This window comes from Colossoma macropomum, unplaced genomic scaffold (genome assembly GCF_904425465.1).
Source record: "Colossoma macropomum unplaced genomic scaffold, Colossoma_macropomum, whole genome shotgun sequence".
Taxonomy (NCBI): domain Eukaryota; kingdom Metazoa; phylum Chordata; class Actinopteri; order Characiformes; family Serrasalmidae; genus Colossoma; species Colossoma macropomum.
In genome coordinates this window covers 16678418-16692240 of record NW_023494805.1, presented here as the reverse complement: position 1 = coordinate 16692240, position 13823 = coordinate 16678418, and the positions used below count along the sequence as shown (strand labels likewise).

The 13823-nt window shown below is 37.5% G+C and overlaps 1 gene segment (V, D, J or C); it reads left to right on the top strand.

Moving 5' to 3' along the window:
* The first annotated feature begins 97 nt into the window (after positions 1 to 97).
* Positions 98 to 1341, top strand: LOC118825361. The segment is given in 3 exon segments: positions 98 to 180; positions 274 to 578; positions 1195 to 1341. Coding segments are annotated over 3 exon segments (519 nt in total).
* The last annotated feature ends 12482 nt before the right edge of the window (positions 1342 to 13823 follow it).

The window sequence follows — 13823 nt, the reverse complement described above, 5'->3', positions numbered from 1 at the left end:
GATCTGTGCTGTTATGCTGCAACACAAGCACTTCCTGACTTACTTCCTTATGTGAGTTCAGCACATATATCACCACTATTATACAGACAGACTTCACACAGCTCTGTTCCAAAATGCCTCAACTATACAACTTACTGCACATGAGGAGATACATACCACTGATTATCACTGTAGCATCAGGTAATGAACTGCTAATTGATGTCCATGTATTTCAGTGTCTCTGCCTTTTTAAAAACTTCAGAATTACACATTTACTCTTTTTTCATAATTCAGGTGTATTTGCAGATACAATTGGACCGAGGGAGGAAGATGGCAACATTATCAGTAAAGAAACAGACATTGTTACTTTGAAATGTTCTTACGAGTCAACCAGCAATGACATTTTGCTTTACTGGTTCAGACAGCGCTCTAACAGAGCACCACAGTATTTACTGTACAGAGGCGCAAAGTCATATAGCAGCTACAAGAGCACTCCTGCTGACACTCGACTCGAGGCAAAAACAACTGATACATCTACTGAACTTACTATCAGTGGCCTAAAGCTCACAGACACTGCGCTCTACTACTGTGCTCTTAGAGTAGGCCCAGTGATACAAAGTCCCTGAGAGGCTGTACAAAAACTCACAGGCGTATATGAAGCTCCTCAAACCACAGAAGATCAAAGTTATTTCTTTATCACACTTTGTTATCAGTGAAGAACAATCACTGATAACATTTGTGGTAACACCTGCAGCTGGGGAAAAAGAAAAAAAAAGAAAAGAGAAAAGAACATTTGAGTGTTTAAGAATCAGTACAACAAGCTAGTCTCTCTAAATTCAAACATTCAGTCACAAAAAATTACATTTACAATAAAAAAATACCATCATGTTAAACTCACCTCAGTAGTCTCAGCCTTTCTCATTGCATGAGATTGACTTACTTTAAGTGGGGGTCCTTCACTTGCCAGGAAAGTGAGTTTACTGTATTCTGTGAGATTATTCAGACCTCACAGTGAGGCTGTATGCCAGTGGAACAGACCATCAACCCTGGGTCAGCTGTGTCCATCCTGCCAAAACACACATGTAAAAAGCACTTTTAGAACATTTCCATCCAGTCTGATCCCAGTGTTAGGCTGTTTGTCTGAATGACTCTTTAAGACTGACATGATCAACACTTGGTCTCTGTGGACATTTCAGATCATTGTGGTCCATTCAGGAGGAAATTGATTTTGCATGTGTTGATCTGAGAGATTCAAACATAGCAACAACAAAACTGATAGCTATCCCATCTTTCCATGGAAGAAATAATAGTGATACTACAAGGTCCTGTAGTCTACTCCATAATTATTCAGCACAATCTTAAACCCAACAGCAGCCAGTTACATGATGTAATACTCCAGCACAAGCACTTCCTGGGTGGGAGTCTAATTGTAAATGTAAAGAGCTAAACACAGAGACCATCTTCATACACAGAGACCACTGCGCTCCAGAATGGCTCAAAGACGCATCAAACTGCACATGGAGAGATGTATAACACTTTATCTCATTGCAGCTTCAGGTAAAATAATAGTTAATGTACATTAGCTTGACCTGTAGTTACTAATGATTCAATATGATGTTTCAGTGTGTTATTCAATATATACTTTTTTCTTCTTAATTCAGGTGTTTTTGCAGATTCAATTGGTCCGATGGAGGAAGATGCCAACATTGTTAGAAAAGAAGCAGACATTGTTATTCTGAAATGCTCATACGAGTCAAGCAGTACTTACATTTGGCTTTACTGGTACAGACAGCGTGTTAATGAAGCTCCAGAGTATTTACTGTATAAAGGAGCAAAATCACGCAGCTGGGACCAGAGTACCCCCAGTGACCCTCGACTTAAAACAACAACAACTGATACATCTACTGAACTTCGTATCAGTGGACTAAAGCTCACAGACTCTGCACTCTACTACTGTGCTCTTAGAGTAGACCCAGTGATACAAAGTCCCTGAGAGGCTGTACAAAAAGTTATTTCCTTACTACACCATGATATCAGTGAACCACAAACCCAGATAACAACACTGCTAACACCTGCTGCTGGAACAAATAGGAAACAAAGTAAAGTGGTGTTTTGAGTGTGTGTGTGTGTGTGTGTGTGGTGTGTTTAGTGTGCGTGGTGTGCGATCATGATGTAAGAACAATGTCCAAAAACTGTGGAGTGATGTGGAATCATCAGCATTCCAGATCTGGACATGTTGCTGTGTAGTGAGGCTACACATGCGCAAAAAAGATTCTCTACTAACTACAGTATCTAAAAAATAAATTAATAAAACAAAGACCAAAATTGCACCATTAAAATCTACTGTTCTTGTCTGCACCTGCATGCTGCAACATCATGGCCACCCTTATCCACCTGTTTTATCCGTACCCAATGACAAAAAAAAGAAGAAAATCATGCTTCATTTTAATGATGGTGGCTACAAAAATCTGACCCTGCCTTTCCAAACTTTACAACTTTACTGTGGTACATACCAGAAGTAAGTAAGTAAGTAAGTAAAGTTTATTTATATAGCGCTTTTTACAACAGGTGTTGTCACAAAGCAGCTTTACAAGGAAATGAGCATTACAAAAAGAAATCCGGGTCCAAACCCCCATGAGCAAGCCAGTGGTGACAGTGGCAAGGAAAAACTCCCTAAGAGAAACAGGAAGAAACCTTGAGAGGAACCAAGACTCAGAAGGCGAACCCATCCTCCTCTGGTCGACACCGGATAGTAGACATTGTTAGTATAAAGTATTATAGTACAAAAACAGGGTAAAGGTGAAGGAAACAATTAATTTGAATAGTTTAGTTCATGCAGCAGCAGCGGCATCAGCAGCAGCATCAGTGGGGTCAGGTTGTGAGGGTGAGGTTTGCACGGCGAGCAGTGGCACCCGATCAAGGCAGAAGAGGCAGCAGCATCAGACGCACAGGATGGGCAGCTGTTCAACTCGGCAAAGGAAAGAAAGGAAAAACACACAGAGTCAGTTCTGCAATGGGTGATTGATTAATTTGAATTAGTTTAAATGATTGATTGGTTCAAGTGAATCATTTTGATTAGTTCATGTAGCAACAGCAGTAGTATCAGGTTGTGAGGGTGAGGTTTGCACGGCGTTGTACAGCAGGAGGCTCAATGTTGCAGTGGCACCTGATCAAGGCAGAAAAGGCAGCAGCATCAGAACGCACAGGATGGGCAGCTTGTTCAACTCGGCAAAGAAAAGAAAGGAAAAACACACAGAGAGGAAAACACACAGAGAGTCAGTTCTGTAATGGGTGTAATGGGGAAAACTAATTACCAAAGGCTTGACTATACAAGTACGTTTTTAGCTTAGACTTAAACACTGAGGCTGTGTCTGAGTCCCGAACATTAACAGGAAGACTATTCCAAAGCCGGGGGGCTTTGTATGAGAAAGCTCTCCCCCCTGACGTAACTTTATTAATTCTGGGTACTAATAGTAAACCAGCACCTTGTGATCTAAGTAGGCGTGATGGTTCATAGAGAGAAGTTCATTCAGGTACAGAGGGGCGAGTCCGTTTAGAGCTTTATAAGTCAGTAAGAGAATTTTAGAATCAATCCGAAATTTAACTGGCAACCAGTGTAAGGCTGATAAAACTGGGCTGATATGGTCGAACTTTCTGGTTCTTGTAAGGACTCTGGCTGCAGCGTTCTGGACCAACTGAAGCTTGTTAAGGCTTTCGTTGGGACATCCAGCCAGCATTACAGTAGTCTAGCCTTGAAGTAATAAATGCATGAACTAACTTTTCTGCATCCTGTAGAGATAATGCATTTCTCAATTTAGCAATATTGCGGAGATGCAGGAAGGCTGTTCTAGTAATATTGGTTATATGTGCGTCAAAGGACAGAACAGGGTCTATAATGACACCAAGGCTTTTTACAGATGAGCTTGATGCAACTGAGAAATTGTTAAGAACCAGAGTGCATTTCTGACTCTGCTTAATAAATGCAGTTATTTAGCTTTCAGTATCCCTTTTTTCATTTGTAAACTCCAACAGTCTGAAACTGGCATTGTGGGAACACTCAGCTACAGCACATTAACATTAGAACTAAACTAAGTCATGCTTTGTGTGGAATTAGGATAGGCTTCAGGCCTAGATTAGGCCCCACACTGGACTACAGAAATATATTCACTAGAGAATCACTGTTGGCACTGTCAAGTGGTCTTTATTGTCATTCCTCACTAATCTGTACATTGGAATGAAATGTTGATCTTCAGGCTCACAGTGCAACACACAAAAGCAGCACATTACATTGCATTTAGTTGAAGAACAGATGTAATGCATGTATGAGAAATCCAGTGTTTTGCACAGTCTACTAAAAAAGAAGATTCTTGATCATTTAGATTTGCTGACACAGAGATATACAGCTGAAGTATATATATACATATATTGAGGAACAACTCCAAAGACTTTAAATCTCCTGAGACACACCTACCTTGTTGATACAGCTTGTAGAGTATTGATACAGTTAGGGCTGATTTATATCTATGTGTGTTAATCGTCCTCTAGCCCTTCATCAGTGGACCACTGCTAGCTGGATATTTAGATTGGTAGACTTTTTTTAGCTGAATATTTAGATTGGTAGACTTCAGCTCCACTGCTGTGCTGAGAATGGTCCACCAACCAAAAGATATCTGTTTAGCAATCCAGTGGTGGTCCCTGTCCATTGAAGAAAGTTATAGATTAGGATGATAACTTGGCAGCAATATATGGACCGCAATCAATTATTGTAAACCTACAAAGTGAACCTAAATGGTAGGTGTTTCTAATAAAATGTCTAGTGAGTTTAAGTAGAAAGTATGTGTAGCCAATAAGCTGGCAGTTCAGTGAAAATAAAGCTTTAAACTTACATGATTACAAACTCATACACTTCAGACTATCAATAAAAAGAAGGCAGAGAGTAAAACTAAAAACAACAATAACAAAAAAACAAAGATGACATTTTAACTGTTATTAAAAATAAAGAAACTATTTTTGTCAGCTGTGAAATTAAAGAACTGTGTTATTCTCCTGATTTGCATCCTCTGTTCTTATATCAGATCCACTGACAAATGTGGGAGGAGTCTTTACAAGCTTAAACAGTAGAACTCTAGAAGTCTCTCCTCATTATCTGACCACTGGAACCACCATGATGTTTCTGAGTTCTCTGACTGTGTTTCTGATAATAGTAGGTATGCATGGCACATTTATATGTAGGTGAAATGTGTGCTTAATCTATTTTTTAAAACTTTTACAAATTAAAATACTAAATGCAACTTTTAAATTATTTATTTACTTATTTGTTTATTTATTTGTATTATTTTAATTTTTAAAGGGAACTGTTCTGCACAGTCAATATCACCACTGAAGAAACAACACTCAGGTTGCCCTTAAGGATGAGACAGTTAATCTCTCCTGCAATTATGATAGTTATGTCCAAACTCTGCAGTGGTATCGTCAGTATCCTGGATCCAGACCAGAGTATTTATTGCTAATTGTTCCAGGATCAAAAGATGAGAGCCATGCATGACTGAAAGCTAAAGTGGATGTAAATGTGAAAAGAGTGGATCTGTTGATCTCCTCTGCTGCAGTATCAGACTTTGTACTCTACTACTGTGCCCTGAGGCCCACATTGACAGGAAACCCAGCTACACTGTGCAAGAAGTGTTTCATATGACTCCTGTGATAGCTCCTGCACTACCACTGGGCACCATTGCTACCACTGGGCACCATTATCAGTAAACACAGCATAAATTTCCACTGTTATGCTGATGACACTCAGTTATATTTAGCAAGTGAACCGGACGATAAAATTAAACTTGGCAAGATTGAGGACTGTATAAAAGACATAAAAGCCTGGATGTCAAGTAATTTTCTCCTTCTTAACTCGGATAAAACAGAGGTTCTACTTCTTGGTCCAAAAGCAGCTAGAAACAAACTGTGTAATTTTACACTTAAAATTAACAATTTCTGTAAAAAATCTTCGTGTCATGATAAACCCTGATCTGTCCTTCGATGCACATATAACCAATATTACTAGAACAGCCTTCCTGCATCTCCGCAATATTGCTAAATTGAGAAATGCTTTATCTCTACAGGATGCAGAAAAGTTAGTTCATGCATTTTTTACTTCAAGGCTAGACTACTGTAATGCCCTACTGGCTGGATGTCCCAGCAAAAGCCTTAACAAGCTTCAGCTGACAGAATGCTGCAGCCAGAGTTCTTACAAGAACCCGAAAGTTCGACCATATCAGCCCAGTTTTATCAAACCTACACTGGTTACCTGTTAAATTTCGCATTGATTATAAAATTCTCTTACTGACTTGTAACCTGTAAACGGACTCACCCCTCAGTACCTGAATGAATTTCTCTCTCACTATGAACCATCACGCCTACTTAGATCACAAGGTGCTGGTTTACTATTAGTACCTAGAATTAATAAAGTTATTAAAGTAGGCTAAAAACTTACTTGTATAGTCAAGCCTTTGGTAATTAGTTTTCCCTGTCAGTTCTATACCTGCCAGAGTCTCTGCTGCCTTGCTAACACTGTAATCTGTGATCAGTCACCCATTACAGAACTGACACCCATTACAGAACTGACCCTCTGTGTGTTTTTCCTTTCTTTCTTTTCTTTGCCGAGTTGAACAGCTGCCCATCCTGTGCGTTCTGATGCTGCTGCCTCTTCTGCCTTGATAGGGTGCCACTGCTGCCAGCCCTCTGGACCGGCTTGACCACCATTGAGCTTCGTGCTGTACAATGCCGTGCAAACGTCACCCTCACAACCTGACCCCACTGATGCTGCTGCTGCTGCATAAACTAAACTAATCAAATTAATCATTTGCTCCACCTGTTTTCCCCGTTTTTGTACTAACAATGTTTACTATCCGGTGTCGACCAGAGGAGGATGGGTTCCCCTTCTGAGTCTTGGTTCCTCTCAAGGTTTCTTCCTGTTTCTTAGGGAGTTTTTCCTTGCCACTGTCGCCACTGGCTTGCCCATGGGGGCTTGGACCCGGTTTTCTTTCTGTAATGCTTTGTAAAGCTGCTTTGTGACAACACCTGTTGTAAAAAGCGCTATATAAATAAACTTTGCTTGCTTGCTTGCTCGCTTGCTTGCAATGGAGGGGGAGCTATTTGGCTTTTTCATTTAGTCTTTCAGCTTTCTCAGCCTACTGCTCATAATTTTATTCTCTTTTGAAATACCATACATCACCTAGTTGCCTACAATAAACTCACATTGTTTTTTTTAACCATTACAATTGTTTATCTTTCCTGAGTCTAATCAGTGGGTACATGCAAGAACATTCCTGGATCCATAGCCTGACAACAGATGTGAACATTGTTACTGTTCTACCATTATGGGACAAACAGCTTAGTATGTTGAAAGTCTGGAGGACATACCTTTAGCCTTTAGTGAAAATTTGAAATCTGGTGAACTTTCCTCTTTTTTTTCCAAATTTGTAATGTAGGTTTATGTATTGTGATTCTGCCTAATACATAGGGCTGCATTTAAGGAGGGATGTAAGGGGATGTCATCCTCTTAGTTAAAGAAATAACACTTTAAGTAAGGGTATATGAAATAGGGTATGTAAAAAAATATAGAAAAAAAATATTGTCTTTATTGTCAGGTTCTATTTAAGTGATGTCTGACAGTAATCATGTCTGGGTGTGGATAGTGAAATTGAACTCAATAGTCAATGGAATTTGGTTAACTGGTTGATTTAGTAGCTAAGGGCAATAACTTTTTCACATAGGGCCAGGTAAGGCTGAACAACAAAGTTTTGCAGCCCATTAGCTTAGCACAATAGCTAAATTAACTAGCTAGCTAGCAAGCAATCACAACAGATCATAAGCAGAAGCTTTAGGTTTAATAAAGTACTAACATGCTTATTATTCTAAAACATAACACTATAACTAACATTGTATATATATGTATATTTTCATCAACTACATCCAGATCATCCACTGAACTCACTGTTACAGAACTAAGACTGGCAGATACAGCTCTCTACTACTGTGCTCTTAGAGTTGGAGCCCAGTGATACAAAGTCTCTGAGACGCTTTACAAAAACTCACACACCTTCTGTTTGTTTTGAACGCAAAGAGATCAAAGTAACATCCAAACCACAATGCAAATAGTGTTACATTTTAATTCATATATTGTAAGAGTGCACATTACATGATTATTTATTAGATTTTTTTCCGTCTCCCAACAAATTTACAAAATCACTCCTTAAAGAGTGAATCAGAGCTGATGGTTATTAAGATTATTGTGGAGTTAGAGACTTTTCATGTGTCAGCTGTAAACCTTACGATGTAGGGTGATCTGTCTTTTGCATATTGCATTTGTATATCTGAAAGCTGAAAGAAGCATAAGATGGATAGTATCATTCTAACATCAGCTCAAAAATTCACATACATACATTTTCTATTTCAATCATTTACAAATAATAAGGGAAAATGTGATTGTGACTCTTCTGTATACTACTGTGTTCTGAGAGACACTATGACATCATCACATTCAACCATCATACACAAACATGAAATTCTCAACAATAAACACATTCAGCATTCAATCCCGCACACAAAGAGCTGACAAAAAGTAGCTGATATGTTTATATTTTATCTTTGTTAAAAAAAAATATAAGTGAAATACTACAACCCATTTCCAAAAAAGTTGGGACACTGTGTAGAATGTAAACAAAAATAGTATGCAATGATACACAATCATGTAAACCATATTTTTAAAGGAAAATACTACAAAGACAACAAATCAAATGTTGAAACTGAAAAATTTTAATGTATTAAATGAAAAATATATGCACATTTTGAATTTGATGCCAACAACACGTTCCAAAAAAGTTGGGACGGGGCATGTTTACCACTGTGTTTTATCACCCCTTCTTTTAACAATACTCTGTAAGCGTAACTTAACGGTGCCTTCTCAGATGTGCACATAACCCATGCCAAATGCACTAATACACCCCTATACCATCATGAATACTGACTTTTGAACTGTGCACTGATAACAAGCAGAGTGGTCTTTAGCCCAAAGGACACAGCATCCATGATTTCCAAAAAGTGTTTCAAATATTGATTCATCGGACCACAGGACACTTTTCCACTTCCCCTCAGTCCATTTTAGATGAGCTTGGGCCCAGAGAAGGTGGCAGCATTTCTGGATCCTGTTTATATTTGCTTTCTTTTTTGAATTTTAGAGTTTTAACTTGCATTTGTGGATGCAGCGATTAACTGTTTTCACAGTCAGTGGTTTTCAGAAGTGTTTCTGAGCTCATGCAGTGATTTCCACTAGAGAATTATGTACGTTTTTAATGCAGTGCCGCCTGAAGGCCCAAAGATCATGGCCAGCAAATACTGGTTTTTGGACCTTACATACAGAGATTTCTCCAGATTCTTTGAATCTTTTGATGTTAGTATGTACCATAGATGATGAAAAGTAGAAGTTCTTTGCTATTTTATGTTGAGAAACTTTATTCTTCAATTGTTGCACTATTTGATCATGCAGTCTTTCACAGAGTACTGAACCCCTCCCCATCTTTACTTCTGAAAGACTCAGCCTCTCTGAGATGCTTTTTTATACTCAATCATGTTACTGACCTGTTGCCAATTAACCACCAGGTGTTTTTATAGCACTACACAACTTTCCCAGACTTTTGTTGCCACCATCCCAACTTTTTTGGAACTTGTTGCTGGCATCAAATTCAAAATGGGCAAATATTTTTCAAAAAACAATAAAATTTCTCAGTTTCAACATTTGATTTGTTGTCTTTGTACTATTCTCAATGAAATAAAAGGTTTAAATGATTTGCACATCATTGCATTTTGTTTTTATTTGCATTTTGCACAGCATCCCAACTTTTTTGGAAATGGGGTTGTAATTGTATTGTGCTTATTACAGTATTGTATTGTTTGTTGTATGATAGAAATCATTTTTTTAATAACAGAAAATCCAATTAAATCTAAATTTAATTGGTGAGGGGAATGTTGTCTATAATAGGAAACATTGCCACAAATAATAATAATAATAATAATAATAATAATAATAATAATAATAATAATGCCAGAACAAGGAAGTGATTGTTATGAAAAATAAGAGTGAGAAGGTTAGTGAGCAGAAGAGTGAACATCAGCAGCATTTGCTCCTCATGCTGTAGAAGCACTTCCTGAATTTATCATTTATGAACTGTAGAGAGACAGAAAGAGAACTGGTGATGTTCAGCATGGAGAGAGCACTGCTGCTGATTCTCATCATAGCATCAGGTACGAAAAAAAAATATTATAAAATATATATATATATATATATATATATATATATATATATATATATATATATATATATATATATATATATATATATATATATTATCTGTGTTATCATATGAAATGTCTATTTCTATTATCATAAGAAATGTCAATTTCTATTACCAGCTGGACTTGGTGACCGAATTGAACCAGATGAATTCAATGCCATCGTGAAGGAGGAACAGACTGTAAAACTGAGCTGCTCATATGATTCAAGCAGTGAATATGTTTATCTCTACTGGTACAGACAGTATCCTAATAGAGCACTACAGTATTTACTGTATAAAGGTGCTCGGTCTTGGAGTCATTTAGGGCATTCACCTGATCCTCGATTTGAGTCTGTTACATCCAAATCCTCCACTAAGCTCACTGTTAAAAATCTAAATCTAGCAGATACAGCGTTATACTACTGTGCTCTCTGGAAAGACACAGTGTTACAAAGTCTTTTAGAGGCCGTACAAAAACAGCATCAGACTATCTGCTTTGAACTTTTATAATTCAAACCACAACTGACATTACACAGGAACAGCCAATAAAGATAAGACTATGTGGGAACACCTGCAAAGAATAATGAAAAGTAGTTAAACTGTATACAGAGTTGCCTTAGCTCTTAATATTAATTTTGTATCACAAATATTTTATTCTAAATGTTGACTATGATGTAAGTTTAAATGTCATATGATGTAAAGTAAAGCTCAGTCATGCTAAAATTGCCATTTGACAGACAGAGAGCAGCTCTTTTGAAAATGCTGTTTAAGAGTTTTGCATGATGAACTGCATCACCAGAAGAACATTTCTGAAGACTGTATAAATACCTCTTGTGTGGTATGTATAGTCAACCATCAATAAAGTACTACTCTACTGTTAATGTCAGATACTGTAGTTTTGAAAGAGAGAGAGAAAAAGACTTAACTCTCCAAAATATAGTTAATTGAAATATTCACATGGAGAAGAGAATGCAGCTCCAGAGTTCAGAGAGATTTCACTCCAAACTCAACTCCAGCACAAGAACAGCTCCACTGATGATCCAGAAGCTGAGCTGTTTCTTTTAGAGCTTTTTTGTAAGTTTGTCCTGATGTCCCTTATTAAATTGACAAAGCCAACTTTCTGTTCTTCTTAATTTTCTTAGTATTATTCTATGCTCAAATTATGTCAAAATTTCCAGCCTTGATGCAAACTTTCATCATATATGGGAATCATGCACTTATTTTTAGACAGATCAGACTTAGATTTTATGCAGTAATCATCCACATTTTTTCCCCAAAGAAAATGAATGGTGGAATGTTAAAAACAACTGCCCTAAATGATGTCACGATGGACATCTCTCCCACTGACCACCTTAAACATTACATACAGACGTACAAACACGCAGACTGATGCACAGTAATTAGTCAGTTGTTATACACCCACGCACAATAATTACACAGTAATTACATAGTTGTTACAAAGTAAAGCACTGAAAACACACAAACACTATTATTATTACTACTACTAGTATTATTATTATTATTATTATTATTAATAATAAACACCCTCATACAATGTACAAACACATACACACCACCAGAGATACCATAGCAAGGTACCTTACAACACCTTAGTAACAACCTAGAATACCGTAAGAAGACCTTAACAACAACCTGAGACACCATAGTTCTTGATGAGATTTTTTTTTTTTTATCTTTTTTTATCACATTTTTTTTATCTTTATATTTCAGTGTGAAATTAGGCTAATTCACCAAAGGAATTTTTATAACCCTTTCTACTCATCTTCACCAGGGGTGCTAATAATTGGTACTGGTACTGTATATTTACTAAATACTCAAATCCACCACAATAACATTAAATTATATTACATGTTTTGTGTTCTTGGAAACATGTTACCATGTTTGGTGTGCTGTGTGTGTTTGTGTTTTATTGGTGTATTGTGGTTTGTAATTAAACACTTAATTGCCTGTGATTTTTGTTTTTACCCATGTGAGAAGCATTGTTTGCTCTTAATGTCACACATTCACCAGCATCACGAGACGCTATGGACTTCATTTCCCAAAACCCTCAGGAAGATCATGTGACTAAACAACTTCCTTCTGACTCGGAAACCTTAACGGACTCCATTACTCACAGTACCGTGGGGAATCACATGACTTCGGACGGACTATCGCGCTCCTATCAGCGCTCGCGCTCCCCAGAGTACTAACTGTTTACACCTGTGTCTTATGTCATATGATCTAGGCAGCATAGTTTATAAGCCTGGGCTTAGTGAGGTTCAGTGCGAGGTATTGTTTTGTTTCGAACTTGCTGAGCGTTTTTGTATGATCTATAGTTTGCCATGTATATGACCTTTGCTTCGTTTACTTGACTCTGCCTTTTTGCCTATCCCCTTTTTGTACTTTTGCTTGTCATTTTGATCACTGGTTTTGACCTTTCTGCCTGTTTTTTTGACTTACCCTTTTGCCTAGCCCCTTGGTGTTTGTCCACACGGTGATATTATCATCGTTGTGTTTTGCCTTTGTCTTTTGGATTTGACCCAGGCCTGTTTTTTGACCAAACCTTTGCCTAACTCTATTAAAACAACTTTAGCCCTTTTTCTCCGTGAGCGTCTGGATTCTGTTGACGTGTCACACTTAACTTGATAAATAATGGCACTGCCCTCCCACTTTGCAAAACCACACCACGCCACTGCTTACAAGAGTGATGTTAGCTTATACATTTAGCTTGCTTGCCAGTTAAGTTAGCCAAGGATGGGCAGCTGTTCAGCTCGGCAAAGAAACACACAGGCAGTTCTGTTAAGAGAGACTGATTACAGCATACAGTGTTATCAACTGTGTTTTCAGGAGCAATAATAAAATACATGTATATAAAAATAGAGGAATTAAATTATGTTCAATTATATTTACAGCAACACCGACAGTTACAGTCATTAATGTAGAAAAGCACAAAGTTCAGAGTTTACTTAACTCAGTGTAGAGTATCTATACACAGAGAGACCTGATCACATAACAGAGCCCTGCTACTGATAACCATTATGCCCTTGGTCAAATACTAATTCACTCCGCAGTGCAAACAATCATAAAAAGTGCTACATAATGCTTTATGCTTTGTATTATCAGTTGTGCTTGGATGTGCTTAAATGGCCAGGGCCCACTGACAGTCACAAAATTTTATTACACACTTCTATAACCTAATAATAGCTCAACCACTTTGCATTGAAGTCCCCAAAGTTACAGAATAATAAGTTTTAGTATGTAATAAGCCTGAGATTTTAAGGGGTTAATATAAGTCTGAACATTTCTTAACTTGAACTTAGTGAACTTATTGCTGTTTCCACTTATAAAAAATCAGATATCTGCTCAACATAGTGAAATATTGTCTTTAGTGTAATTTGTTGGGACAGTATGTTTTCCAAACATTTGAAAAGGAATACTAAGTCCTACTAAGTAACAGGGTTGCAAACACTGAGTTATGAAAGTATATAGTTAAGTGTATACTTATTATTAGCTGACAAAGGA